Source organism: Enoplosus armatus, chromosome 3 (assembly GCF_043641665.1).
Source record: "Enoplosus armatus isolate fEnoArm2 chromosome 3, fEnoArm2.hap1, whole genome shotgun sequence".
Lineage (NCBI taxonomy): Eukaryota > Metazoa > Chordata > Actinopteri > Centrarchiformes > Enoplosidae > Enoplosus > Enoplosus armatus.
In genome coordinates, this window is record NC_092182.1 from 16226407 (window position 1) to 16254359 (window position 27953).

The 27953-nt window shown below is 41.3% G+C and overlaps 4 protein-coding genes across 7 annotated transcripts; all 4 read right to left on the reverse strand.

Annotated features, from left to right (window-relative positions):
• Positions 1-669: 669 nt before the first annotated feature.
• On the reverse strand, positions 670-5076 carry hyal2a (hyaluronidase 2a). The gene is made up of 4 exons (XM_070902353.1): positions 4961-5076; positions 3240-4215; positions 2580-2669; positions 670-1705 (listed from the first exon to the last, which is right to left on the reverse strand). Exons 2-4 carry the CDS (start codon positions 4170-4172, stop codon positions 1313-1315), a joined length of 1416 nt encoding a protein of 471 aa, XP_070758454.1. The 5' UTR covers positions 4173-4215; positions 4961-5076; the 3' UTR covers positions 670-1312.
• Positions 5077-9333: 4257 nt separating this feature from the next.
• On the reverse strand, positions 9334-12271 carry tusc2a (tumor suppressor 2, mitochondrial calcium regulator a). Its single transcript, XM_070902576.1, has 4 exons — positions 12141-12271; positions 11123-11360; positions 10154-10274; positions 9334-10069 (listed from the first exon to the last, which is right to left on the reverse strand). Exons 2-4 carry the CDS (start codon positions 11269-11271, stop codon positions 10004-10006), a joined length of 336 nt encoding a protein of 111 aa, XP_070758677.1. The 5' UTR covers positions 11272-11360; positions 12141-12271; the 3' UTR covers positions 9334-10003.
• A 237-nt stretch (positions 12272-12508) lies between these two features.
• Positions 12509-22463, reverse strand: LOC139282602 (ras association domain-containing protein 1-like). 4 transcript variants are annotated; one of them, XM_070902389.1, is made up of 7 exons: positions 22322-22463; positions 20956-21308; positions 19948-20072; positions 14381-14485; positions 14005-14290; positions 13771-13886; positions 12509-13660 (listed from the first exon to the last, which is right to left on the reverse strand). In XM_070902389.1, the coding sequence occupies exons 2-7, from the start codon at positions 21272-21274 to the stop codon at positions 13514-13516; spliced, it is 1098 nt and encodes a 365-aa protein (XP_070758490.1). In that variant the 5' UTR covers positions 21275-21308; positions 22322-22463; the 3' UTR covers positions 12509-13513. The 4 variants fall into 4 exon arrangements, with proteins under 4 accessions (XP_070758490.1, XP_070758493.1, XP_070758492.1 ...); XM_070902392.1 differs by lacking the exons at positions 19948-20072; positions 20956-21308; positions 22322-22463 and adding an exon at positions 16781-17239; XM_070902391.1 differs by lacking the exons at positions 19948-20072; positions 20956-21308; positions 22322-22463 and adding an exon at positions 16769-17239.
• A 652-nt stretch (positions 22464-23115) lies between these two features.
• On the reverse strand, positions 23116-27772 carry zmynd10 (zinc finger, MYND-type containing 10). Its single transcript, XM_070903110.1, has 12 exons — positions 27684-27772; positions 26398-26506; positions 26126-26242; positions 25975-26028; positions 25672-25824; positions 25468-25556; positions 25186-25280; positions 24894-25066; positions 24348-24473; positions 24144-24265; positions 23921-24046; positions 23116-23525 (listed from the first exon to the last, which is right to left on the reverse strand). The coding sequence occupies exons 1-12, from the start codon at positions 27770-27772 to the stop codon at positions 23426-23428; spliced, it is 1353 nt and encodes a 450-aa protein (XP_070759211.1). The 3' UTR covers positions 23116-23425.
• Between the last annotated feature and the right edge of the window lie 181 nt (positions 27773-27953).

Consider the following 27953-nt stretch of genomic DNA (forward strand, 5'->3'; position numbering starts at 1 on the left):
GTGCTCTGGGGATTTCTGACAACCAATCATAAGTGTGCAAAGGTTTTCTAACAACCAATCAGAAGTGCTCACAGGCTCTGTTAACAACCTATCATAAGAGACATGCAGATCATGTTATGGTGGGACAGATTTAAAGTCACAGGCAAGTTAAAACTCATCCCATCATTCTGTTTTCAGTTTGTATCAATAAAAAAATGTGAATATGAGTGAATGAATTGAAGATAGTTTACTGAGACTTGAGCTGTTGAGGTAATATAGCTCGACTTCAAATGGCTGTCAAGTGAGCCATAATGAGCTCTTCCTCCTCCAATTTTAAATGTATGCCTTGCTCAACTCTTAAAAGCAGTAAAAATAACTCTTGGCTTAACGGCACCCTACAATTACATGGGGAGGGGGTATGAAGGCAGCAGCCTGCAAAATGCGTCCCTCCCTGAGGACTAGCTGGCTCTGACTCCCCTTAGTGGCCAATGATGACATGTTTCTCCCCCCGGAAGCTGAACTTTTATTGACTGCCAACAGTAAAACCATACCTGTACTATCTGAAAAACATTTACTTTGGGATCCATCCCCTCTTTATTATGTTCTGCAAATCTGAAAAGAAATGAAAGTACTTCAATAATGACGTTTATTTATTTAGACAAAAGTCAAATTTGAGAAAACAGCATAAAGAGAGAGGCAGTCATGTCATTTCATTGTCATGAAATTTTATATTGTTTGTGCTTCTGATGTAAAATAGCTGCTGAAATACAGAAAAGAGTTATGTGATGTAGAGAAAACTAGTAGTCATGTTTTGGACATAAAAATAAGGAAATATCATATAAAACACCAAAAAATACATTCAAATAAATAGTAACACTGTAATTGCCTCCATGAAAACATCCTCTGAGTGAGGTCATGTTGAAAAAAGATCAGGCACTTGAAATATATTGTGCTATTTACCAGATTTAAGTGCATCAATTCCACTTTCACCACGCGGCTACTGACATACATCAACTCATTCATCGCATTCCCCTCTGTCTATGAGAAACATGGAATTTGACACTTTGGGAAACAGTGACTGAGAGGAAACTGAGAGCAAAATGTAAACAAGGTCATTTCCAGCGAGCCCTCCGTTGTTTAAAAAAAAGATTAAAAGTTCTAAACAAATATAACTTTGCAATTTCCACAGTGTTTTCTTTTTCTTTTTACAAAATTTCACTTTGTGTCATCCATATTTTACAGCCATTAAAAGAAGAAAAATGACACTCCTCACTCCTTAAGATTCCCAACTTGTCAGCTGGTGTGCTCTTGTATTTTAGACATTGATGGTGTATTAACAGAGGAGCAGAGAGATAATCAGTAAGATCACACAATGCAGTGCTGATGCCAGACTTTGAGATGCCGTCCCTCTTTGGTGTAGAGGGTCTGTCTGATCGCAGCCCTCTCCCTGATAGCCGCTGTAGCACTGGCACTGAAACCCCGTCTGAAATCTCGCCTTCTCTGCCTCGCCAAGCTCACCGGTGACGGTCGGCTTGCCGCTCTGCTCGACGATACTGTGATTGAGGGGGTTCAGATGCAAGTAAACATCGCTGTCTGGATTTTTGCGCAGACAGCGGCCGTGAGAAGCACACAAGGTCTGGCTGCATAGCTCTGCTGCCGTGGAGACGTTGAGGAGGTATTGACTCAGCGGACCTCGCAGATACTCATCCAAGTCGGAGCAGCTTCTCTGGAGAGAAAAATAAATAAATACACGGTCTTCACTTGCCGAGGTCAAGACTCACAATAAGTGTGGTCTTCAACACCAAACCTAAATAACACATTTCATTTACAAGGCACCACGTTCACATCCAGTGTAGGAAGTGTTGATTAATCCAAAATAAAAGACAAAAGTAGGAAAAACACAATGTGTTTTCACTGGAATCACATCCATAAGAAAGGATGTCTATAATATGCTGTATATATATTCTATTTATTACTGATACACCCTAAACAAGATGAATGCAAAATTTCTATTATCATATAAAAAGATGAGGATCATTATTTTGTTTGAAATGAATCACTGCATTATGAAAGTAGAATAAAGAGATGTATCTCCAAGTGTGTCTGTGACAGCGTGTGTGGTGGTTTACTGTGGATGTTCAATATAATTAAATGTTTCATACTATAGTCCCGCTGTATAAAGACTAAAGTATAGTTCATGTTCATTCAGGCAAATGCAAATCAACCAAAACCATTTTCTCTCATTTTCATTTGAGTGAAACAAGATATGAACTGAAAATACCAGACAGCAGAAACTGGATCTCCATAACTGGGAACAAACACTGTTCACGGCTGATTTTAAGAACTGCCCAATACGATCTGAGCACCTCGCAGCCTAAATGTGACTGAAAATAAAAACAGCCACTTCCAACAATTATCTCCTGTGTATCTGAAGACGTCCATGTGACTCAAGCCACTAACTTTGAACTGGAGCCCTGAGGAGTAACTGTTAGTTATCAAATGACTGCACACATGACAGACAAGAGCAGCAGGTCAAAACCTACCAGATGATAATGTTCATGGACAAACTTGTACGTTGTGTCCGAGTGATTAATGCTTACTTTGCTGCTTGCATACGCTGCTTCGCCCCACATGATGATTCCAGCTGCTCCCAAAGCCACACTCTCTCCGATGGTGGAGACGAGGTCGGTCTGTAAAAGACGATGCAGCACTTCACATTTAACCTTTTACATTTCTAAAGACTACAGGAAAAATACACTGCTGAGTATCACTATAACGGGGTCAAGATGTCAGTGGGGCATAAGCTACTGTATGTGAAGTCCAGCAGCAGTTCTTATCTGTTCATTCTGCCATAAGGAAATGGTCTATAGGGTGTTAGCGAGATTTTCAACTTTAACAACACCCATCCTGCCCACTCCACACAAACGAGAGGTATTGGGGTGTCTGTCTGCTACCAGAACAGGAAAGGACTGCGGCTGCCGATAAGGGAAAAGCAGAGAGCTATAGCTCCATGCAGCATGCACAGATCAGAGAGGGAGAGAGAGGTAGAGCTAAATGTTAGAGCGACAGTGTGATTGAGAGTTAATCTTGGAAAAGGGTCCACATCCTCTGCTTCCAAAATGTATGTTATCATGAGTGAAAACACTGCACAGCAACACATTAGTCATTTTAAACTTCACCAGAACAGTGAAAAAAAAAAGCAGGAAAGTTTCAGGAAGGGAAATCAAATTCAGGAGCGGTAGTGTTTCTAAAGACGTCACCTCGGTCAGCTGTTCCAGGGAGTTGGCGTAGGTGGGCCGGGTGTACACAAAGACAGGACGTGCCAACCCATCGCCTGATGATGCCAAACGCATCCCCTCCTTCACTCGGTTCCGCACAAACTGCCGTCCGGAGGCCGAGGAACGCAGCACGGTGCCCATGTAGATGGAGGGGAAGAGGGCCGTGCTCTCAGTCCACAACCACTTCAGCCGCTCGTTGCGGGCCACTTCCACGTCGGGACAGCGGCCCGTGTAGTTCTCCAGAGTGCGCCTGTAGTCATGATTGTAGCAGTCTGGGAACAGGTAGAAACCCCACAGCTGGTTGGGCCTCAGGTTCTTGGCGTGCCTCAGCGTCTCCAGCATGAACTTCCTGGCAGACATCTCAAACTCCTGCTGGGCCACTTTTGCCACCTGCTCCGGAGGCCATGTTGGGTTCTTCTGACGCACCAACTCACGAGAATGTCTGCGGTAAACATCTTTGGTTTCCCAGTTACGAATCCAGAGTGGGCGCCACTCCTCCCAGTCAATAACCGCCAGACCCTTGGCCTCTGGTTCCCGTATATACTTCTGCACTGCCCCCGGCATCTTCTCCAGGTGCTGTGTGAGGCTGGCCACCTGCGGCAGCCCCCCGTTCACTGGCGTTTCATCTGGTTCAAAGTGGGGGTACAAGCCCAAGCGGTCCTTGTAGAAGATGGTGAGGTTCTGTCTAACAAAGGCCTCATTGGGAGAGGCCACGATCTGGAAGAGGTCTAGCTGAAAGCGAATACCATGCCGCGGGGCACAGTCCTCAGTAGGGGCATTCCAGGCGAGGAGCAGAGGCTTTTGGGAATACAGTGGCCATCTCGTGGGTTTCAGTCCCAAAGCACAGAGGCGGTCCCCCCACAGCAGCACAATCAGCAGCAGTACTTTCCAGTCAGGCAGAGTCCAGCACAACATGTCTTCAGATGTGGATTGACAGATAGGACTGTCACTCTCTGCTCTACAAGTCACACAGGGAGATGGAAGTTCAGTTTTTTAGTTTACTTTTCAAATAAGCAGCATTCCCCAGTACATCCATTTACCAAGTTAGTTATTCAAAAAGTCTTTTAAAATTATATTAAAGGCTTTAAATTTAGAGCCCAGTGACATTTTGTTTTAGTTTTGAGCACTATATCGAGATTATCACAGCTACAACCACAAACTAAGAGGTTGCATAGATGAATAATAGCAAATTCTAGTTGTTTTTTGTCTTTATTTATTGAAAGCATCTCAGTTATGTGAACACCTAAGCCTTCCAGCCATATGTCTTCAAATGTGAACCAGAAAGTCACTGCCACTCTGTCGTTCTATAATTCACAGAGGAAAGGAATAATTAGTTTATTTGTTTACTTTTCTGGTAAGTGACAATAATTCCTGTATATTCATCCACAGTTATCAGTAATGCTTTTAAATTCAGAGCCTTATAAAACAGTGACAGTTTGTTTGCACTATCTGCAGATAATTGCTATAAACACAGCCTAGATAAATAATGAGTCATTACCTTTATTTACAAAAAGCATCTTCCCATAGTTTAATGTGCAGATTTGTAACGCTCTCTCCCAAGCTGGGCTTCAGCAACTAACCCTTCCTCTTATAGTTAACATACAATTACTTCAATTAAATTACAGTTTTGGTATTTTTTGAAATGAATGAGCAAAACAGCAAAGTTAATTCACATCAGCTTCAGTGCAGCTGGACAAACTTACCTTTACTGGCAGACTGAGGAAGCATTCCCAAAAACCAGGAGTCGCGTTTTTGTGTCGCCTCAAAACAAATTGGAAAAGTTCAAAGTGAACATTGGTTTTGATTTAGAAAATGACGACGGGGTGAATTTACAACAGCATGCGTGGCTGGTACGTATCTTCTAACCCCCCGGTGTCGGGCTCCCTGCGGTCTGTAAAGTGAAGAGAAGTGAAGTTGCCCCCCTGCGATGTTGTCAGTTGCTACTCTCCTGCTCCGAGTGCCAAACCACTTTCAGGATGTTCCATTCAGACTGGGAAAAAGGGGGGTGGGAGGAGTGGCGAAACAAACCGGACTTCCTAAGAACTCCGTCAGCGTGTCCAATGTGTTACAGCGACGTGTGTCTTCACCTCAAACCTACACGTACCTTCAGGTATGAGTTGAGTGAACCCATGCTTTGATTTAATGCTGTCTTTGTGAACACATTTACCACCGCGCTGAATGAATCAGTCCAAGAAGTTTGCCACCACCGCAGCCGCCGCCGTGAAACAGATACACTGTAAACCAGCAATGTCAAGACTCATAGAAGGTCACAGCGGGCCAGTGTGCCACATCCCTAAAAATAAGATCATGCCCACAAATGACCACTGTGTTCCCGTGACATTTCAGCTACATTACAATCAGATATAGCTTATAGATACTTAGTGAACAACAAAGAAATATAAGATGTACTTTGGTCTTTAAAACACAGACAGACACAAAGTATTTCTCTATAACATCAGATAGAACATAGAGCTAAAAAGATCCTTGGTTATAATTAGATATAATTAACACTCATCATCTCTCAGCCAAATCACTGTGTGGATGTGATTTTGATTGACAGGTACAAAATGACCTGTCATAAGATTCCTGTCATAAGATTTTTATATTGTGAAACTGGGACAGGACAAAATATCAAATATACAAATATCTTTCTTATGAAATAACCAATATTGTTGTAACTCCCCACAAATTAAGACTTTAAACCTGGTCCCAAAACTCCTGATGGACAATTCAAATTCAAAAAGTTCAAAAAGTTTTAGTTCAAGGGATCAGAAGTGAGACTTTTTACTCCATAACACTTCATTGGGAGATGCTGTACTTTAATTTACTGCATTTATTTAATAGCTTTATTCACTTTTTGTTCATTTTGCATGGAAAACATAAATCTCATGAATTATGATGACATGTTAAGTATTCAGATCTTTTACTTAAGGTAGTAATAGCATGACTTAAGTAGCAATACTACACAAATACTCCATCACAAGTAATAAGTCTTACATTAAAACTTTTACTCAAGTAAAAGTACATTAATTCATTTGTTAGAGATTAATCAAATAAACAGTAAATAATACTATAGTTTTCAGATAAATGTAGTGGAGTAAAAAGTTCTCCACTGCCTTTGAAACATGGTAAGGTTCAAGTATAACGTAGGATAAAAGGGTAGCAACTATAGTTCAAGTATCACAAAATGGCACTTGAGTAAATGTACGTGACCATTGCTAACATTAAAAAACAGCTTAAACTTCATCAGTCACTTGACCGTTGAGATAATCCTTCATAATGAGTCCCTTTTTGGATCATTCAAAAGTAAAATTGTGAACACCGGTTTTGTCACTTTACATGAAGTACTTTTACATTGTTGTGTTGCTACTTGAGTGAAGGACTTTAATGTTTTTTCCACTAATGCTCTGAGCACACTTCAGACCGTGGGCACAAGGCATCTGGCATGCAGATGTCACTGCTGCCTAAGGCATGTGATGACAGCCACTGGCAATGGCTCAGCAAAGTACCCAAGTACCACATACCGTCACGTTGCCAAGTACAGCAGATAGGACGGTGCAGAGCCGGGGTTAGGCATGAGGAATAATGGCTACGGGAGAAGAGGGTAGAGGCCACGCACTGACACATCATTAACCAAATTTAACAACCTGTTTTCTTCCGTGTAACAGCTGTCAAAAGCGTTTGTCATCACTATAAAACTTCTGCCTAGTTGTAAGTTTTGAAGAAAGTGACAAAGACTTTTCCTTTGCAGATACATGTGAGCTGAAAGATGCCTGAGCACATGATTGGGGTTGAGATGAGGGCCTGGAAGTGAGATGTTTTCCTGTGTCAGAGTCCGTTTTTCCGAGCTTTGCTGACTCACCTCACCATGTCATCAGTTTCTCTCTCTCCCCCTCTGCATGTGTTTAAGGAAAATGCAGAGCATGGACGACCCGTGTGAATGAAGAGGGAGGGAAAGGGACAAAGGAATGGCTTCGCTTTCCCTCCAGTCTCCAGCTTCCTTTTGACCTCTGCCTCCTGAACATTGCATCAGCAGAAGTCAGGGATCGTCAGGAAGCGAAAACAATGGCAGGGAAACTGGAAACACGCCCTGCCACCTTCACTTTGCGTACCAAACACTTAATGCATTGCGATACATTTGGGTAATCGTGTGAATTGGTAAACTGGGATGGAGGGAATTTGATTGGAACAATTGGATTTGACCTTAATAAAAGTTTATGACTTCAATTTCATTCTCCTCACCAAAACAAGATCCAAAACACCCCGTTTGTATTTGAATAGATTAAAATGTGGCAGAAAAGTACCTAAATGTACCCCTAAATGCATACCAGTATACACATTTCACTGCTGCAGTTTGCACCTAAACCTACTTTCACGTGGCTTTATCTAATGATTAGATACACAAGACGTTACCATCAGTCTTCCTACAGCGTTATTTGTTTTCTTTCAGTTTCTCTTGTCAGTCACATGCACTGTGTGTGATCACACTATACCTCACTAAAGAGTAACATAATCCAACAGTGCACTAGTGAGCACACAGTGAGCACTGCTGTTTCACTTTGAACAGCTACAGTATGTTAAGTTCCTGAGAGAACAATATATCTCTTTTACTGTTTATAATTCAAGGCATGTTTTAGTTCAAGGCTGCTGATCATTTATAAAGACTATCTTTCTCAACCACAGCCACATGGACAACTTTACCCTTTTAGAAACACATTGTACACATCACAGAACACATTGTATGGATCAAAACAGTGATATATATGTCGTATTCATGAAGTTCATACGTTTTTTTATGGCTGTATGAGAAAGGGTTCATCCTTATAATACAGGCTGGACTTCCAGCGAAACATCAAAGACCAGTGGAGAGGAAACACATCAAAGTGACTGACCTCTGGCACAAAAACACTCCCAACCACATTCCACACAATTACAGACACCAGAGAATGCCTGCAAAGGAAGCCCTACCCATTTATTGTGGGGATTTGTCAACTATGCACACTGAAATATGTTTACATTGCCATTAAAGTTTGATATTGTGCCAGCTGGCAGCACCAGCCTCAACTGCTCACGATTTTCTTCGGGGGAGTCTTTGAGCGCTTACCTCAGACAACATTTAATTACACCTTCAGCCTTTTTGAAAAAAGTCTAACTGCACAGGATTATCATTAGAGGTAAGTGAGTAAACATATATGATGCAAAACAAAACACCACACATAATCACACATGAACTTAAGTACCTTAACTAAGTTAGGTCAAGGTACAGATTTCTGCTGCCATCTACAGGTGACATGTCTTACATGAATTAACTATTTCAAAATAATGTCTGCAGATTGTCTCTACTTTTGAATAATGGCAAAATAAAATCTGGCTTTAGTTGCACACAGCAGCTCAGCAAGGCGGGCTGAAATTCAAGAAGGCTATGAGGAAAAGCTAAAAATAAGGTTTACTTACAGCTGTCATGGAAGTACAGGAATTGCTGACTACATTTTTAAAAGTGACGACTTGATTGAATGTAATCTCAACTTGTCCACTCACTTATACAAACTAAAATCATTGTTTTCATTCTGAAACTGAGGTTCTTCCTGTATAGCTGGCAACTGGTACTTCAAAGAACATTTTGGAAAATAAAATTTGTTTGCTTTTTTTTGTCAAGAGTTAGATAAAAAAGATTGATACCACTCTCATGTCTGTACAGCTGGTTAGCTTAGCTTAGCATAAAGACTGTAAATAGGGAGAAACAGCTAGCTTGGCAGTGTTCAATCCATCTACCAGCACATCAAAGGCTCACTAATTAACACATTAAATCTTGTTTATTTAATCTGTACAAAAACCGAAGACAACTATGAAAGTGGCATCAATCTTCTCATTTAACTCTTGGAAAGAAAATGAATATGCTTATTTCCCAAGATGTTCAAATATTCTTTTAAACGTGATCCTTTTTCCATCAGTTTACATACAAAGTAAGACGTGTCTGGGACCAAAGTCAAATATGTGCACAGATGCTGCTTGGACATAACTCAATGGTAATAGGAGGCCATAATCAACAAAACAAAAGATTTCTTGACCCAAGATATTCAGCTCAGTAAACCATTTATTCAAGTATTTCCAACTAAGAAATCTGAAAGTATTTACAGTACATTATGTTCACTAGTGCAGGTCTGAGCTCTGGTAACTGAGACAGACTCAGATGTGACAACACAGAACATGACCATATATACAATAAATTTCACAACCCTTCATTATTCTACCCTGTAACTACATCTTCAGTCCCTCTCGCACACATTCACTCAAACAAACCTTAGTGCACACATGTACACGTACAAAGACACATACAGTTTCACTCTACGTCTCACAGAAGGCATAAACCATTAAAGCCTTTTCACATCAAGGATGTTTTTCCCTGCAGAAAAACTCACAAGAGAAATACAACTTTGTTGGATGTATTCTCTAAGACTGCTTACATATCAGCTAGGTAGTGGAAACACAACCGGTACCATCACTACTTTTGTGAATATCAAAATATGGATTTTTGTGAACAGGGCACCCTCTGACCATAGTTGAATTCAAATGTATAACATTTCATTCAATATGTCAGTTTAATATGACAGTTTGAATCTTCGTTTTTTTCCTCTCCAGATCATAGTTCCAGTCTTGACCGTAATGCTTGGAGACTGGAACAAGACACTACTCCGGGAAGAGTACCTGTGGCTGCGCTTCATCGCAGGTCAGTCCTGTGCAACTTTTCACACCTCACAGAGGACGATGGGGAAATCTACATGAATACAGGGGTGGTCGAGCTTCACAATTCCCTGAAAGATAGACCAAACAATATTCAAGCTGACGAATCATTCCAAAAAACCAGATCAGCATACCAAAATGTGGCCGTAGCTCACCTGTGGAATCAGGTTTTTCTGAATCCTCTTCAACTTGGACTTTTTTCTGCCATTTTTTGTCACCACCGTCTCTTCATAGAATTCATGGGCAAGGTCGCCGTCCTCGTCATAGTACAAAGAACTGCCGACACAGCAACTAAACATTAGTCTAAAACTACACGTCAAGAGAAGAAACTTGCACCATATCAGAGTTAATTGAATATTATATGGTCAGTTTACCTAAAACACAATTATATTATATTTTCTCACTTAGCCCGAGTGGTACCTAGCCAAGTTTAATGTGCAGAGGTTTTGAGATTCCCACCTCCCACCACTGACAGATCTGCCTAGCACGTACCTCTTTTACAATGCACTTCAAACTTTTCAGTATTTTTAACAATTTATTGTATTATTTCATGTTTTTCATTGTTTTATTGGGCTGCATGTGTGCTCTGCTATCTACTCTTCTTAATTGCCCTGCTGTGGAGGAATAAAGTTACCGAATTTAACTGATCTGCCTCTGAAACCCAGTATAATCCACATACCACTCAGTGTGTAGTTTTCATTGGGACTATTTCTTCAGTAGAAAGTAGTTCTAATTAAAGCTGTTGACAGCGAAGTCTGTGGATTATTCTGTGTAACCAGGTCATTGTCTCTAGAAACACACAGAGCTGCTGTGCATAACAGATGATATTTTGTTTGGGGCCCTGCTGGCCTCGGGGTTAGGGCGCTGACCATGAACCGCAGCGTCCCCGCCTCCATCCGGCCTGGAACCTCAGTGTCATTCCCCATCTCTCTACTTTCAGCTTTATAATGCCGCATAAAAGTCACTATTATATAGTCCATCACCCCCATTGTATCTTAGTGCCAGACATCCCATATACGGTTATCTCAAAACCTCATCAAAACTACCACTATGAACACCTAAGAAAATATGTTGTGATTTGAGTGAACTGAACCTTTGCCATTTACCCATCATGTATTATTTACCTCCTCCTGGTAAAAACAAATGGTGTTGCATTTCTGGAACCTTTGAGACGGGCCACAGACTGCTCGTGCCCATCACTGGCTGAATCGCCTCCAGCTCCACTGCCTGAGAAAGGCCAGACACCTTTGGCTTTGGATCCGCTTCCTCCCATCCTCAGAGATAAGGCATAGTTAGTCTCCAGTTAACGCTTTCAATCTGGTTGGTGGCCAGACGCTTTCAATTCCTCGCCAAAGCCAGTATCTGAAAAGAAACAGTGAACAGAGAAAGAACACATTCCCAATAAGACTTGATTTCTCTGCCTGGTGGTGTTGTGTGTCTACTAGTGTAACTCTGCCGCCTACTATAAAGCACCATGTGTTTAGTAAGTCAGTCCTGACTCGTTGGATCTAATTCTTATTTGATGGATGGCTATGTAAAACACTAGATTTAATACACAGTTAACGCTACTGTCAATGTGACAAAAGCCAATTTTACCCTGTAAAAGCAGTTTTTACAATTCAAGACGCAACGGAATCAAAATATGTTGACACAAGACCTGTTGTCAAGCTTAACTTATTAAGTATTATAAAAAAAATATCAACTCACTAAACCTGACATTTTTTTAACGATTTAACGCTATACTGAAACGTTACGTTAAGCTAGCTTTACGGGAAGCTAACAAACTGGGCCATACAACTACTGAACACTAAACGCAAGTAATCAGATTAAAAATGTCAGTTACGTTGATAAATTAACTCATAAACACAACCGTCATTTTATACCTAATTCACGCAGTCTATGTTTCATAAAAACATCCGCTTGATATTCGGCCAATGTGGCTAATAATACGTCGCTAACGGTACCTGCACATTTAGGTGAGTTAGCCTGTTAGCTTCTGCCGCTGACGCAGGTTAGCTACAATAGCTAAATGATAACTAGCTAGACAAGGCAGAGCCATGTCTCCTAAACAAACACAGGATTATCTTTGCCCTACGCCGCCAAGCACGATACTTTTAAACGTGCTTCTGGTCAATATCTTACCTTATCACACACAATTAAATCGCCATGTCCTGTCATAACTTTTACCACCAGCTACGTTAAGCTAGCGTTAGCTGTTTTGGTCCTTAGGATGAGGCGATCAGCTGATCTGACAGACAGGCGGCACCGACACAGTTAAAGCAAAACACTGTACTTACGACTACTCGATATCGTCTCAGGGATGTTTATCTAAATAATAATCAGACAAACATTCATTTAACTGTATATCTAATATCTGAATTGTTCTTTGAGTGTTTAAACGGCATGCATATACGGAATGTCATGTTAAATAGGGCAGATATTTTACTTTTAGCCTCATGATATTTTAACATTAATTCATGTATATATGAAAAAATACAAAAACTTGATAGGACTGGTAAATTCTTTACTGAACGCAGTGCACATTTGTCACGACAATTTGAAGGTTGCTACATGTAAATTTGTGCATAGACAGATACAATGAAGGTGAATTGAAAAAACACAAGACAAACATTTTCTTTAAAAGAACAGAAAAAACAAAGATATGAGGAATGACAAACAGCTTCCAGTGAAACACATGTATACCAATATTCATTCATGATTTCAGTCAACCAGAGTGACTTCGACACTGCTCTCTCTGACATTCATAACTGCATACAAATGTCCATACATCACTTTGCTGTCAAACTTTGACAGTAAAATTTAAAAAAAGAGTTGCACCCATCAAGGGGTGTCGAGAGGACGTGACAGACTTTTGAGACTGGGTCAAATGAAACCTTTCAGCAACAAATGTGTGTTTAACTTTCTAACAGGATAAATGACAAAATGTCAATATGACGTTTAGAAGTATGGTTTTCATGGTAGGTTGTTCAAGGACCAGATTGAGTTTATCTAAACTAATTTTATATTCTGGGAAAATTAAAAGACATGTGATTATCTACTCAATTTCAAGACAGCGCTCGACTTCAGCACTGCATCTACAAATGTATGATCAACAAATGGATAAATGCCATAACATCACTGACATTTTCTTTAAAGTTAAAGTGACACAGCTGCAGTACACAGGATAATCAGGTGGTACCCAATAACAACACATTACTGGATGCAACCGCTGTCTCGTCTGCCAGTCGTCACTTCTCTCAACTCATTCTCTCAGGCACATCAGACTCTCCAGGTGTAAGGCACGTCTCATCTCTCGCATCATTTCACACGCACATTCGCGCTAGCTCTCTCTCTCTCATTGTCTTGCGCCCTGTCTCACTCTCTCGTTCACCGAAGAGGTGTTTTTTTTTTTAGCTATACTCTCTGGGATCTTTGGATGCAGCGATGACTGGTCATCTTCAGGTAGACTGTCCAGCCAAGAGGTGCACGTTTTTAACCCCCAGCGCAGAGTCGTCTCAGCCGGGGGTCGAGCCAGCCAGAGCCTCCTGCATCTTAGTGCGGGCCAGAGCGTACCGCTGCACTATCTGCTTGACGTGTTCCTCCTCTTCACGCTGCAGAATGCGCATGAAGTTCTTCAACTCAGGCATGGAGAAGGCATGCCACTGCAAGGAGAGACAAATCACATAAGAGCACGTACAGTATATAAACCAACTGTTTGTAGGATCCAACGCATGGTTTGGATCCCTTATTCTCATGTTCATGTTGCACTCACGTTGACTTCTCCAGTTTCATTCTCTTTCAGAACAAAACTGAGGACTTTCTCATTGGGCCCAGCACACAGACGCAGGCGGAGGGGACGCTCATCATCAGACAGCTTGCGAACATATACTGAGGGAGGCAGACAAAAAGACTAGATACAAATCAAAAAATACAAATTTCGATTTCTTAAAAAGTAAACAACGCTGCCGGAGTTCAACGTGTAAACATAATGAAAAAGGAGTAATACCTTGGTCATGGCGCTCGCTACGCTCAAACAGAGCAAACTTTCCAGGATTGTCTACCACAGTAAACTTTTTCAACAGAGCCTCGATGACCTCGCGAGCAGATGTGCGGGAGCTTATGTGCAGGTGCTTGGATGCATCCTTTGGCAGGTAGAAAGAGGTGCGGCGCTTCACTCCGCTAGCCCTCCTCCCTCCAGCATCGTGACCTCCTTTCTTTGGAGGTGGAACTGACACAGGCCGCACCAACTTGAACTGCACCTTTATGAAGCCAGTGTAGGAACCATCCTTGTTCTGTTGAGAAAAAAAAACAAAACGTTACACTGAAGGAAAAATACCTTCACATTTAAATGCATGGATTTGTTGTAAATTAAAGCTACTCACCATGTTCATGAACAGATTGCTGTTGATTTGAGCATTGTATTCCTTCACCTTCTGCTGAATATCTGCAGTCGTCAACTCCTGCTTTCCCCATTCAATTTGTTCATCCTGGAGGGGACAGTGAGGAGTTGCAGTGTTAAACCACCAGGTGTCAGTGCTCACATCCAAACCACATCAGGGACAAGAGAAACCCACTTTCAATGCACCAGGATACAGCCACAAGTTGTGACATTAAAAATGTCATGTTCTGTGATAATTACAGACATTATGGATAACAATTTTTTTGTACCAATCACAAAAACATGACAGAAGTGTTGATGACCCTCTTGACTAAGTGCAGTTCACCAAGGCGATACTTTTATATGGGGAAAAAGATCTCTTTACAACACGCTACTCTTGAATGAAAGCATTGTATGTCTTAAAATATGTTTTTCAGGAATTAAAAATGGATGTTTTCATTGCATGAACCCAGGGTTATGCAATAAATTCTTGTAAAACCCACAGTGATGTAATCTAAATATGATTTAAACAAGTTCTTCTTCCAACAATATTGCTTAGTGTTGTTTAGAAGAGGATTACAAATCTTAATTTAAGTTAAATTGTTAATTAAATTCCTGTTTCCTGCTTCGTTATGTCTAACAGTGAGCACCAGTTGCATCAGACTCCCAACTTCCTGACAACGTAGCAAAGACAAAAACGATGATGTCAGGTCTGCCCAATCCTGTTTGATGGCTCCCATCCCTCGTGTGTAGGAGGGGTAAAGGGAGGAGGGACGATGAGGAAGACGGAGGGGGGGGTGCGCAACTTGCAGCTGTTTGCAATGACTGCGACCAATGGTTCAGCATTGCATTCCTCAACTTGGTATTCATGTAAAAATAGCCTCCCCTCTCAGGCTCTCACAAGTGGGAGAGACAATGCCCTCCCTTGTGTTACAGGCACATCCTGTGAAGTCAGCTGCCTCATCAACCGCAAACTAGCAGTCATGTTTCAGTCATGCACATTTGGCCTCTATCATCTGCATGACCGTTAGCTCAATTAGGGCTTTTCCTGTGTCTACTGACCAATTGGCACTTCCTGTACAGAAAGAAAATTCAACAGAACTAATTTATTTCCATACTGTACTCCAGCGAATTCCTCGAGGTCGGAGCAAGAGGTTTCCTGAGGAGTCAAATCCAAATATCAATATCCATACAGTCCTAAGGATGCTGCTAACATCTAAAATTGATACTTATGCAGGTTTCTCCATTATTAGGAACAAACATTTTTTCATAAATGTACAAAAAAATCTAACTCTATCATGCCTCTATCTATTTCCATGAACTATTAAACCTTGGATTGTCTAATGAAAAACAAATGAGGCAAAGTTACAAGCATTTTTGCTGAGTAGCTTATAAATTGACGTCAAACAGGAAAAGATCAATAGTGGCAATCCTTAGGCAGATTGACTTGCGACTCTAGAGTTTATATGCTGCTGTAAACAAGTCAATAAATCAATATGAGGGCCAAATTGAGCTTTCCACTATGGTAACAGAAGGAGGATAAACATATGCAACAACTGCATCTCTACCTGCCCACAAAAGGAGTGTCACATCAAAAACAGTGTTGACAATGCCAACAACATAAAACAAGAATGGGCTCTGCACAGGGGGAGAAAACAGTGAATGTCAATGAGTTTTACAGTAAACTGCATCTGTTTCTCAATAAAGAAAGCCGATACGTGGGTGGGAGTGACAAAGGGAACAGAAAATGAACAAATTCAAAACAATCCATGAGTCATCTGTGACCAAGACATAAGTTTGAGAAACCTGAAGGAACGGTCAATGAATAATGGGTGTTAGGCTGGAAACCTGAGAAGCGGGTGTGCGTCACAAAACATGACATTTGGGTTGTTCTCACCATGAGTTCAGCTGTGGGTCTGTGCTTGTTACAATCAAAAAGACATACTGATGAGTTTCTGAGCCATAACCAGTTTCCTGCTTTGTCCCCGGTGCTGATATGTATTTTACAGTTAAGTTCACACGACTCAAGTCTCAAGTCTATTTACTCAAAACTGGAGGAACCTGAACTCCACCCTTAGCCTGCAAGCTGACTTGGCATGCATCTTCTCTGCTGGGGTGCCCCTGAGCAAAACACACTACTCCAGACCAGGGGTGCGGCTGAGTAACACACCTATACTGTGACCCCTAAAAGTTTGCATAAAGTACTTTAATTTAACACAAAAACTGTCAGAAAGAGAGCAGAAATGTCAAACAACGCGAGAGTAGTAATGGTGAACCACCCATCACCCATCTCTCTTGTCTCACTTCCCTTTTTACATGGGCGACATGTCTTTTATTCCAGTTTAACGTTTATTTTATGTTAACTTATACACCTCACCTGCTTTACGTTAACGTTAGCATTAACGTTAGCTTTCCGGGTTTTGGGGAAGAAAGATGTCCGGGCGGTGAAGTACTGCTCAAACTCGGAGTCGGGGTCCTCCTCGCTGCAGTAGCCGCTGCTGGTGGAGCTGCCCCAAGTCATCTCGAAGGAGGGAGTTTTGTCTGAACTAGTAGCCGCGTTTGTCATGCTGACTACCGTTGAAACCTTATACACTAGAGTCAAGAACAGGAACTTAAACTACTGCAACTAAAAGTGTTAAAATAATCTCTCGTAGCAGAATCTATACAAAACCTGGTTAAACAGAAGCCTGGCTCAAATATTCCACGTTAACTAACGGCAATTAACGGCCACGTTCGCTAACTTAAACGGTTAACTAATCTCGCAGACGACGGGGTATCTCTGTATTTAGCTCCTTGATAACAACAGTCTAAACGACAAAATCTAAGACCTTTTTTTGCCTCTAGTTTAGACTACCGGCCACGTTTCCAGTGTACAAACTCAGTCTGTGTGAAACAGGATGTGTACTCAGGACCCCGCCCTTGCTGCCCCGCTTCCTTCCCCCCGCCGAGGCCCCACCCAGGTCCGTTGAGTTGAGTTTGGAAAATACACAAAACCACCGCAGCCGGTCGCGATTGGACGCCGAGAGGAAATACCAAAGACCCCCCCCCCCCCCCCCCCCCCCCCCTCTCTGCCGCCTCCTCCTTCTCCCATGGATGCTGCTGCTTCCCCGCTGAATAGTCATGTGATGAATGGACAGTCTGGTCACACCACACACAGCCATAGAGTGACCACATGTGAGTTTTATTATTCCTCCATTTATGAGCCGTTAAGAACTTATAGGCAGTAAACATTAATTCAAAAAACTGCCAAGTAAAGTGACATTTTCCTTCTAACACGTATCTACACTACTGAAATGCAGACAGATGATTGATATGGGTGTGATATTTTCAGTAGCATTGAAACATTGTCAATGAAACAGAAACGTAGGGGCCCTCCGGCCATTATTAGACCACCATATAACTACGGGACTTACCAGAGGATGAAAAAGAAAACAAAATCAAAGCAGCAGAGGCTGAGATATCCAAACTTACAGTGCCAAGCAGCTCTTAAAACACTGGATCCTACAATTCCCATAATGCAACTCAATAGGGTCTTTCATTATGTCGCTTTCATGTCTTAACAGAGTTATCATAAAACAAGTTTACGACTTCTAAAAAGCGTTCATTTCAACTTCCAGGTCGTAATCACAACTGGGAATTTTTTCTGAAAGCTCTGATACATCCGACTTGTCACTTACTAATACAGACGTGCCCGAAAACAAAACAAACATGGGCACCTCATATCAACCAAACTGAACCGTCATTCAATGTAATTAAACCAAAATTGAGTGGAAATATTGTTACATTGTCACTGCACAGTATTTTGATCCTCACACGACCGACCCTGTAATCATACAAACCGTCTCGATGACGTGAACGCTTGCAAGTTGTTAACATGGGAATCTTTCCTGCGTCCTATATGACGTGAACACAGCATTAAACCCTCTCTACCTCCTAAATGCCCTCATCTAATGACATCGTCAGGGTTATTATTCCAAACTTTGGAAAGCCCCCTTCAGAACCACAGAAGACATTATACAACCGTTAGTCCTCCTTGTGATGAGTAAACTGAACTTAATGTGTAAAATCAGTGGAGTACCCCTTTAATCAATCATTATTTTCATAATTAATGGATAGTTTGAATCACTTTCCAAGTAAAAGGGCTTACATTTCCTGTCACCTTCTTCTTCAGTGTAAGAAATGTTGAGCTTATCTCTGTTTTGTATCATTATAAATAAAATACTTTTGAGTTTTTGACAGTTTGGTTGCACAAAACGAGCAATATGAATGTCACCCTTATGGACAGAAATTAGGCCCTAATCAAATAATTGAGAGAATACTCTGCAGATGACTTGATTATGAAAATAACAGGGATCAGCCATGACATAACCGCTCCACAATAAATACAGTCTCTTTGTCAATGTAATACAATTATGTGTTTTCGTAGTCAGTTACATTCATATAGGCATGCTGTGCTGCCACCTCGATCACTTTTTGTGCCACAGCGATGTTAAATGAACATGATTCCAGTGACTTCCACTCTGTGAGATATACAGATTTTAAATTTGGGGAAAAGAGAGCTCTGGTATTTGATCGGTATCCAACAGTTAGTTGCACCCCTAATTTTCAGTATGATGCAAGGTAAACACTTTTTAAACCATCAGGGGGACTCATACTGTTATGTGACTGCAGATGATTCCAAGTTTATAGCCTTTGTAGTGAGAATCTGGCTACTGAAAACTTTAATCAGGTGTGTTGATAAAATTGTCTTTAATTTCTTCTAGAAAATGAACAGCATTTAAAGCCAAGATGAAAGGCTTTTTTTCTCCAGTAGCTATTATTGTAGCTAACAACCTTGTCCCCTTTGTTCATCCGGAACATCCCACCCATGGTGTACCCTAACACTGAGGAGAACATAAAAACCAAGGGTTAACCACGTGTCCAACTGGTGAAGACATTTATAAATATCCTCCAAAATAACATTTTTTATGATACATGCATCTGATTTTTATGATGTGTATACTACATGTATATGGGTGTAAAAACATGCTGTCGTGACTAATGAATCTGAACCAGATCTGGCAAAAGGTGTTACCTGTAACGTTTTCTGTTCCTCAGAAACTTCCCCTTCAAATCCCCTTACTTCCCTCTTCAAACAGGTAACTGTTCCCCTACCTGGTGCTGTCCTGCAAATATATAGTCAATTCTGACAGGGTCGGCCTTTAGTTAAACCTGTGCTGTTAGTGGAAATGCGTGAAGGGTGTGTCTTTATTGCCATGTAAAATGGTTCCTGTTTTTTGGCCATTAAAAATGCATTTGTTCCCCAAAGCATTCCAGCAGAATTACCAAGTAGTCCAACCAGGTAGCTCATAATGTCACAGGCAAAGGAGGCTTGTAGAAACTACCAGTTTACCCACTCATTGTCTCGTTTTTAACGGTACCTATAGTGGCACGATATGGTAACAATTTCCTGATGTTGCTGTAAAAAGCAAGTAAACAGTGACTACTACCACTTCTGATTGTGAGCAAGGCTGCTTATGAACAGTCAAAGAGCACTGAGCCAGTCATACTGACAAATACAAAGGTCCTTACCACATTTGTGTCTGTTTCTATGGTGTGCTCCACAACACACGTGTGGTCGGCCACAGAGCCTCGGTCCCAGCTGCAGTCCAACCGGATCAGGGCTCGACAGCGGTAGTGGCATGTGAATCTACAATCTGTAAGTGCAGAAAGTCACAGAGTTTAGACAGACACTGCCAAACATATAAATACGTGTGACAAAATCGTCAACTGTAAGCATGCATGTGATATTATTGTAGAGTGCAATTTTAAATGGGCGATGTCCTCCTCTGGCCATTAATGGTCACTGCAGTTGTTCTGAGTTGACTTTACCCTGCGTTTACCATCCTCTCCCTTTTATGTCACAACTTATATAAATACATAAATAAATGGCAAACACTTGTCAAGTGCTTCAAATACACAAATAGCAATAGTCCACCTACAAAATATCATGTGCCAACTGAATGTCCACTTCAATGCATAAATACACGAGTATCTATTTGTTAATGATCTTCTCTTTGGTTTTTGGAAGGTTTGTTTTTGTGTCAGTGTTTCATTATGATTTGATTGCTGTTTCATATTCATTTCACTGTTAAGAAGCATTTTTTTCTACACAGTAAATGCTTCACACAAACCACAGCTGCATTTCAGTGGGTTTCAGTTGTTGAAAAGGAAGTTCAAGACTATTGCAACTCTAAGACAAGTCTTGAGCAAGAGAAGCATACAAGTCTGTAGGCGACCCTCAGCCTCAATAATGACCAAGCCACCAAAACCACTTAAACAATGGCATGCTTTATTTATTTCTGCTGAAAAGCATCATGGAGAACATTTACAGCAGTTAAAGTTATGATTTCTACGAGTTAACAGGCTGAGTACAGGGTTATTTGGGCCTGCGCCTACATCGGTAGCCACATCTTTCGCCATTCAACCAAATTTCCTCTTTCTCTCGGCCTTGCTCTCATTTCTGATCATGCATATGCACAGTGGCAATCACACATGCACACACCCAGGCACACAAACAGCCTACATAAGCCAACTCACTGACACACCGCAGGCTCTGCTTGTACAGGCCCCAGATGAAGTCTCCACACAGGTCACACCAAGTGGGCTGAGCGTGGCTGCAGGGCTGGAAGTTGTGTCCCTCTCCCTTCTCCTCGGTGAGCTGGGGGTCCAGGGTGCTGCTCAGGACTCTGATGATGCCCACACGGCTCAGCAGGTCTGGGACCTTCCCCGGGCTGATCCTCAGGGCGTTGGCTCTCTCCAGGCGTGGAGGCGAGCAGGGCGTACGTGTGCCAGTCAGTTCTATCTGCTCTCTGCTGAGCCTCAGGTCTCGGAGCTCGATGAACTCCCCCCAAGACATTGCGCCACTCAGAGCCTGACTTCCTCCATTATCACTGACAGGCAGAAAAACAGACAATAACACGCTGGCGCTTACCTACCAAAGACTATCTGGCTCCTGTTTTGACATTTTAAAATTTGTGATCTTGAATTTATAAGTTTCCATCTCATTTCAATTTGTGGATTAGTCATGGAAACCTGCAGTGTTTAAGTTGTCTGTTGCTGTTTATTCAAAAGGTGACATTTCCATCTAACTCTGTAGAATCTGAATGTGGTTGTCTATAAAGGAACAAGAAGTGTATTATTATAGACGCTTTAATTTGTAAACAGCATTTTAATGATACAGCCATCAAGGTGGAGCTAATTTTAATTTGAACTAATTTATATACTGTTGGGCAGTTTAATATGTAACAATACATCATATTTTATAAACTAATCATATATTTTGTGCGTACAATCTTATTCTGTAGAGTAACTACAGCTGTCAAATAAATACAGTGGAGTAAAAAGTACAATGAAATGTAGTAGAGTAGAAGTATAGTAGCATAAAATGGAAATACTCCAGTAAACTGTACTGAAGTACAGTGCTAGAGTAAATGTACAATTGATTTTATATACATTTTATATACATATTATATAATGTTTGTTTAGTTTTGGCCATTTTCAGATACAGTAGATTTCAGACATTTTATTTACATACTATATTTTCTGTATATGGTGGGTTAGTAACGATGTTGGCACGTTGGTTTGTCATACATAACATACTCTATATAAGTAATTATATAATATTTGATTGTCATACCTAGCTTAAATAAAGCAGGGTATGGAAGTAGCCACAATAGCCTAATGTAAAGTTACTGTTACATGTAAATGTATAAAATGTACTGTACGTTTTACAAAACGGTGGCTTTAATTCCTCTGTACACAAAACAATTAAAGATGCATTAACGAGGGCTCGGAGGATGGATACTCAGATGGTTAGTCATAAAACAACAAGCTTGGTAAATTAAAGTAATCACTTCTGAAACTTCAAAGTAAAGTAAAATAGAGTATCTTTAGTCTAACTTACCGAAACAGGGGAGAAAACAGCCCCGTGGCAACCGCTTTGTCTCAGAACTTCTTCCATCCGAGGAGAAAAACTTTCCGCAGATATTTTTCTGTGGGTTTCCAAGTAACGGAGGTGTGCAGCCTCGGCTACATCTCTGGAAACAATCGATCATCACCGGCTACTTACAGCTACAGACGGAGGCACTACTTCTTCTGTCGGTAACATCAGTGTAAAGGCGGCATCTGAGCTCTCCTCAAGACTCGGAACATCTTTCGATTTAGTCAAGACTGAGTTGAAGGAGGAAACAGCTAATCATGAAAAAGAGAGAGTGAGATGAGACTGAGCTGTGCCGACATCCGGAATGTTTTCACATAGGGGGTGCTTCTGAGTCCGGAGCTCAGCTGAGTGGGCGTGCAAAGTCCCGCACCCCTCCAACCACTGTCTCCAAGTGTGATGGATCTGGCTTTGATTTACCACAGCTGTGAAAAGCTTAACTACATATTTATCTATGAACTGCAAAACTTCAGACTCTAAATATTATAATGCTGAATCCTACAGCCAATCATGTTGCGTATTTACCGACAGGTCAGATCATCTGCACAAAGTCAACAGTCCAACATTCAGGGAGGGTAAAGTCTGAACATAACTAGCAGGAATATTAACCAAGAAGAGGGACCACAAATCCCCAGCTGCTTTAACCAGGTGAGTATAAATAAGTTGAGGTCATTTGAAATACCTACATGCCTTCATTCTTTATAGCACTGGGCAAGAAGACAAGGTAGAGGGAGTTATTAAATCATTTTTATTTGCTGCTGGTGTAATGAAGTTAAATGCACCTCAACTGTGTCAAATACCAAGTTAAAGGAGTATAAAATCTCTAGACAGAGAGGGAACTGGAGAAAGTCCCCCGAGCTGTGTGCCAAAAGGACATCATAAACATAACAGTCAGGAACAACTAAATTCTGTTACTGGGGAAGATCACTGTTTACAGCATTAAAAGAAAGAAGATTTAAAATGTATAAAAATCCAAATCTGCATCGTCCACATGCAGATCCGTTCTGCTCCCATCTTGTAGTCCCATCTCCCATCAGCCACCAGTCCTCATGTGTTTTAACAGTCTCTCTCTTAGCTGCTGATGTGCAGGTCCCTCTGCATCTTTTCGGTGGCCTCAGCCATAAGCTGGCAGGCTTTCTTGTGTTTAGGCCAGTGCTTCACCTGACATTCTCTGCAAAGAAAATGTGAAGAAAATGAATGTCTGGTGGTCATGGATCAGATGTAATTTTACGTCTGAAGTAGATACACAGGCTTATATCCGTCCATACATCCATTTTCTGGACAGTTGCTGTAGCCGCCGGCTAAGCAAGATAGCCCAGAGGTCCTTCTCCGTAGCCACGTCCCCCAGTAATGTAATGTAATCCCTCAAGTACCAGTCCCTGTATCTTCCTCTATCTCGAAGGGTGAGCACAAGACACTAATTTCGGCATCTTATACCCATGATCTCATTCTTTCAGTCATTACCGAAAGCTCGTGACCATAGGTGAGGGATTAGCTTTGGCCTCCGGCTCAGCTCCCTTCTTCACCACGACAGCCCGGTACAGCGTCTGCATCACTAAGTCTCACCTGTGACAGTACCATTCTCCCTGACATCGAGAACATCTCTTTGCAGCCTCTTCCCCACAGGATCCACACTTTGGCTTCTCAGGGAGTAAACTCTCCATCACATCCAAGTTGTACGTCTGGGCCAACCTGGTAAGGAAAACGAAAGATACTTGCCTCAATAATAATCAGTGCAAAAGGATTGAACTGATTTCTCTGTACCTCAGACCTGTGTTTTCAGGATTACCTCTGTGCCTGTAGCCTCAGGTCGCTTTCAGATGGGTTGAAAGTTTCTTTGACTTGATACTTTGCTATTGCCTTCCACTTCCCAGAATTGTCTCTCACAATGTGGTTCCACATCTCTGGGATCTAAACATGAAGCAAAGCTAAGGGTAAATGCACAGGGACATACGGCGGTTAGGTATAGAGATATGTGTGCATGAGTGTGTACCTGTTCTAAAATGAGTTCTTTTTTTGGTGGGCCGGGGTCTATAACAGCAAGGTGAGCCAGGTAACGCTGCAGCTCCACCAGGTTTGGCAGTTGATCAATCAACACTTCTGTCAAGAAACCTCGGAGCTGTGGCACACCAACGATAATCTCACAAGTAACACAACCGCAAGAATAACAATGTCAACCTCAAGAATGAGTTACGCAGACTGCACACGAAAAAGGATGCACAAGGCTCTCTGGTTATATAATTAATGCAACAGGAAGAGGATGAGAAAGCGTATAATAGGAGGAAACATCTTAGTCAAAACAACCCTTGGAAACTGAATCTGTGTTTTAACAGGACAGGAGATCAGATATGATGTTGGAGGACAATGATCTGGCACACTTCCTAAGCTTCAGTTTTCAGCTAATATACAGCAGCCACTTGGACAGAAGAGGAGCAGTTGATTGATACACATTGATTAACTAAAATAACTCAAGCAGAACAGCACAAGACCCTGAACATAAAGAAAAATCAAGTCAGTCAACCGTTCTCTCGCAGTATACCTTTAGAAGCTGGTTCTTGTTGAAACTGTTGAAGTCATATTTCCGTTGGCAGTCTTCCTTCAGCAGCAGATTGTAAAGGGAAATCCAGACCTGACCATCTAGTTTTGTCATCTTCAAACGGTCCTCAACAGGAATCTTCTGCCATCTGCCATTTATGTATTTTTCTACCGTACCTTCAGCGGGAGACAGAGGGTAGGCAACTGAATGGAGGGTCACTTCAAAATCACACATTTTACTTACTTTACATGCAGACGTTTAAGGACACGTTTGATACGTAAGAGGTGTGATATACCTTCTCTACAGCGACTCCAAGGGCAGCAGTCAATCAGCTGAACCAGTACACAAGGCATGTTATGGGTGCACAGCATGCGATTGATAACACTGATGCTGTAGAGGTGAAACGACTGGTAAATTAACACATTTTCAATTTACAGAGAGCTAATCTGCAACAATTTTAATAACTGATAAATCGACTACTTTTGCTTATTCCAGTTTGTCAAATGTGAGAATTTGCTGCTTTTTCATATTATTGTAAGTGTAATATCTTTGGGGTTTGGAGTGTTGGACGACATACCTCTCGGTGTGATCGGTGATGTAGCGCAGCACGGAGGCGGTCTTCAGGGTGATTTCAAACTCCAGCGCAGCACTCTGCATCTGCAACTCCTTCACAGAGAAAAACGAATAATGTGACCGATCAATTTCATTGAAAGAAAGACTCTTCTGCAACAGCCTGAACAATGAAACTAACAAATGCAGCATGAATGTGAGACTCTGGTACCTCTATAGAGGATACAACGGCCTTCCCTGTCAGGTTGTGTTGGTCACGAGTCGTCACGCCCTCCCTGGTCGCTTTGCTGGCCAGCAGGGTGAGTTTGCGGTGGCAGTAATCCACTAAGTCAAGGACAGAGTCATCCGCTGCCTCACATGAATCCTACACATAACACAAAACTCTTTCAACATATCACAGTTTATGAAGAGAAAGAGTCTAAACTTCCCAGCCACGGGATCACATCCATGTTTTAACATAAAATAAGCTGCAGATTCACATAATTTAGGGGTATGTGTTTGTGTACACACTGACCTTATGAAACATTATCGTTTCAAGTAGGTTTATGATGGTGGCTTCGTGATGGATCTACGAAGGAGACATTAAAGAATATATGAAATCAGTTAGGAGCGCTGCAAGCTGGTCAAGATGATTGAGGTGATTTTACATCGTATTTTACACTCACCACCATGTAAAGATGAAATGTGTTTTTTGGATTAAAGTCCTGCAGCTGACAAAAGACAGGGAACACTTTTTGCTTCCACACTTCGACAAGGATCATTTCATGGACCAGAACAGGTATCTAGAGAAGGGGAGGAAAAGAAAAAGCTTGTTTTAATGTGCTCATCGTGCCATCGTATGTAACTCTAAGCAATAGAAATAACAGGAGTTCGATTTGTGCAGGGCTTGTCTAAATACCACTGACATTTGAACATCATATATAAAGCTAGCTGTCACCTTCCCATGTGATACCAGGAGCTCCTTTACAAACTCATCATGCACAGCAGAAGCATTCAGTATCGCCTGCATGTTGAGTTTCTCGATGTACTCGTGCTGTCTGAACCACCTGTCAACACACAGAGAGAAAAATCATGAAACAGCACAGATTTAGGTTTTATGAACGGCTACCTTATGAAACGTCCAGACCTCTCAGGCCGTCTGTGACTTGTCTGCTTACTGTCCCTAGAGTCAAAGCCAACATGGAGAAGCATCATTCAGTTTCTGTGCATCACATATCTGAAATAAGGTTACTCCGACGCTCAGTTCTTTTAAATAGATGCTCAGAGCCTTTCTGTTTGTCACTGACTTGAATTAAATTCAAGTTGGGACTATTAATTGATATCTTGCTTGTATCTTACTCATTCATATCTTTTATGTTTCATGTAAAGCACTTTGAATTGCCTTGTTAAAAGGTGCGACACAACTAAACTTTCCTTTAGAATCACACCTTGAAATCACATTTCCAGTTATATGAATGCATCACATATATAACAAAAATTGTCGATCTACGATCTCAGCAATTCACTTACACTTACAGACAAGTACATTTACTCTACTTATGTACAATTCTGAGGTACTTTGCTCGAGTATTTCCATTTTCTGCTACTTTATACTTCTACTCCACTACATTTAAGAGGGAATTATTGTACTTTTAAATTGCAGATTATTGATACAAAATAGAATCAACAAATACATTATTATGTATTATTATTGATTAAGATAAGACTTTATTGATTCACAAGCTACCTGGCAGCATATAAAGTAATTTAAATTAGCTCCACCTCTGCCAGCTGCAAAAGTAAAGTGATGTACACATTAATGCATCAATAATTATAATACAATGATGTAATACACATTATTCTGAAACGGGCCATTCTGCATGATGAGTACTAAACTTACTTTTGGTAAGTATATTTTGATGATAATACTTTTGTACTTTTACTTGAGTAACATTTTGAATGCAGGACTTTTACTTCTACACTGTGGCATTACTACTTTTACTTGAGTATTTCTTCCACCACCGTAACAGAGCAATTTTCCATTTGAGCATTGCTAACTACTGAAGTGGAGGATTTGAGTACTTTTTTTTTGTATGTCCCAAGATCTTAGCTTACCCTATCTTCACGGGAGAGGCTATAATAAACTACTGAACGGAGTTTCCTCACCTTAATTTAGTGTACCAGATTTAGGTAACTGTTACGTACCCTTGCTAATGTTAGCTGTAGCTAGCTGGCTCTTCTTACCTCGAGGAGCCCACCTCTTTGAGAGAGAAAGTTTCCAGACTTTGAACAAATCCCTCTGCTTCGGCAGGCAAAACGACCGACGTGTCCATTTCGTTACAGGGAACCACTCAACAAGCTGTCAAGTTAAAAACAAATTTAAATTTCACTATCTCTTCAGTAAAGCTGTTTTAGAGTTAACCAGTGTCAGCGATACCCTTAGTGTCTTGTGGTTGTCATGGTTACTGTAAACCAAGCGCACACAGTGCGCAGTTCCTCCCTGCCGCCAGAGGG

Bases quoted from the DNA above. Each gene is read 5' to 3' on its own strand.
- zmynd10 (XM_070903110.1), bottom strand. From the start codon at position 27,772: ATGGACACGTCGGTCGTTTTGCCTGCCGAAGCAGAGGGATTTGTTCAA. The intron at 24,474-24,893 runs GTATACTGCGAG...GGTGTGCCACAG, and splicing joins ACAAGAACCAGCTTCTAAAG to CTCCGAGGTTTCTTGACAGA. The intron at 24,047-24,143 runs GTAATCCTGAAA...TTTCCTTACCAG, and splicing joins CTGAGGCTACAGGCACAGAG to GTTGGCCCAGACGTACAACT.
- LOC139282602 (XM_070902389.1), bottom strand. From the start codon at position 21,274: ATGTCTTGGGGGGAGTTCATCGAGCTCCGAGACCTGAGGCTCAGCAGA. The intron at 20,073-20,955 runs GTGAGTTGGCTT...CTGCACTTACAG, and splicing joins GCAGAGCCTGCGGTGTGTCA to ATTGTAGATTCACATGCCAC. The intron at 13,661-13,770 runs GTGAGTGCAACA...CTCTCCTTGCAG, and splicing joins ATGAAACTGGAGAAGTCAAC to TGGCATGCCTTCTCCATGCC.
- tusc2a (XM_070902576.1), bottom strand. From the start codon at position 11,271: ATGGGAGGAAGCGGATCCAAAGCCAAAGGTGTCTGGCCTTTCTCAGGC. The intron at 10,275-11,122 runs GTAAATAATACA...CTGTGTCGGCAG, and splicing joins TTTGTTTTTACCAGGAGGAG to TTCTTTGTACTATGACGAGG. The intron at 10,070-10,153 runs GTGAGCTACGGC...TCTATCTTTCAG, and splicing joins AGAAAAACCTGATTCCACAG to GGAATTGTGAAGCTCGACCA.
- hyal2a (XM_070902353.1), bottom strand. From the start codon at position 4,172: ATGTTGTGCTGGACTCTGCCTGACTGGAAAGTACTGCTGCTGATTGTG. The intron at 2,670-3,239 runs GTGACGTCTTTA...CGTCTTTTACAG, and splicing joins CCCTGGAACAGCTGACCGAG to ACCGACCTCGTCTCCACCAT. The intron at 1,706-2,579 runs GTAAGCATTAAT...TTTTCTCTCCAG, and splicing joins CAGCGTATGCAAGCAGCAAA to AGAAGCTGCTCCGACTTGGA.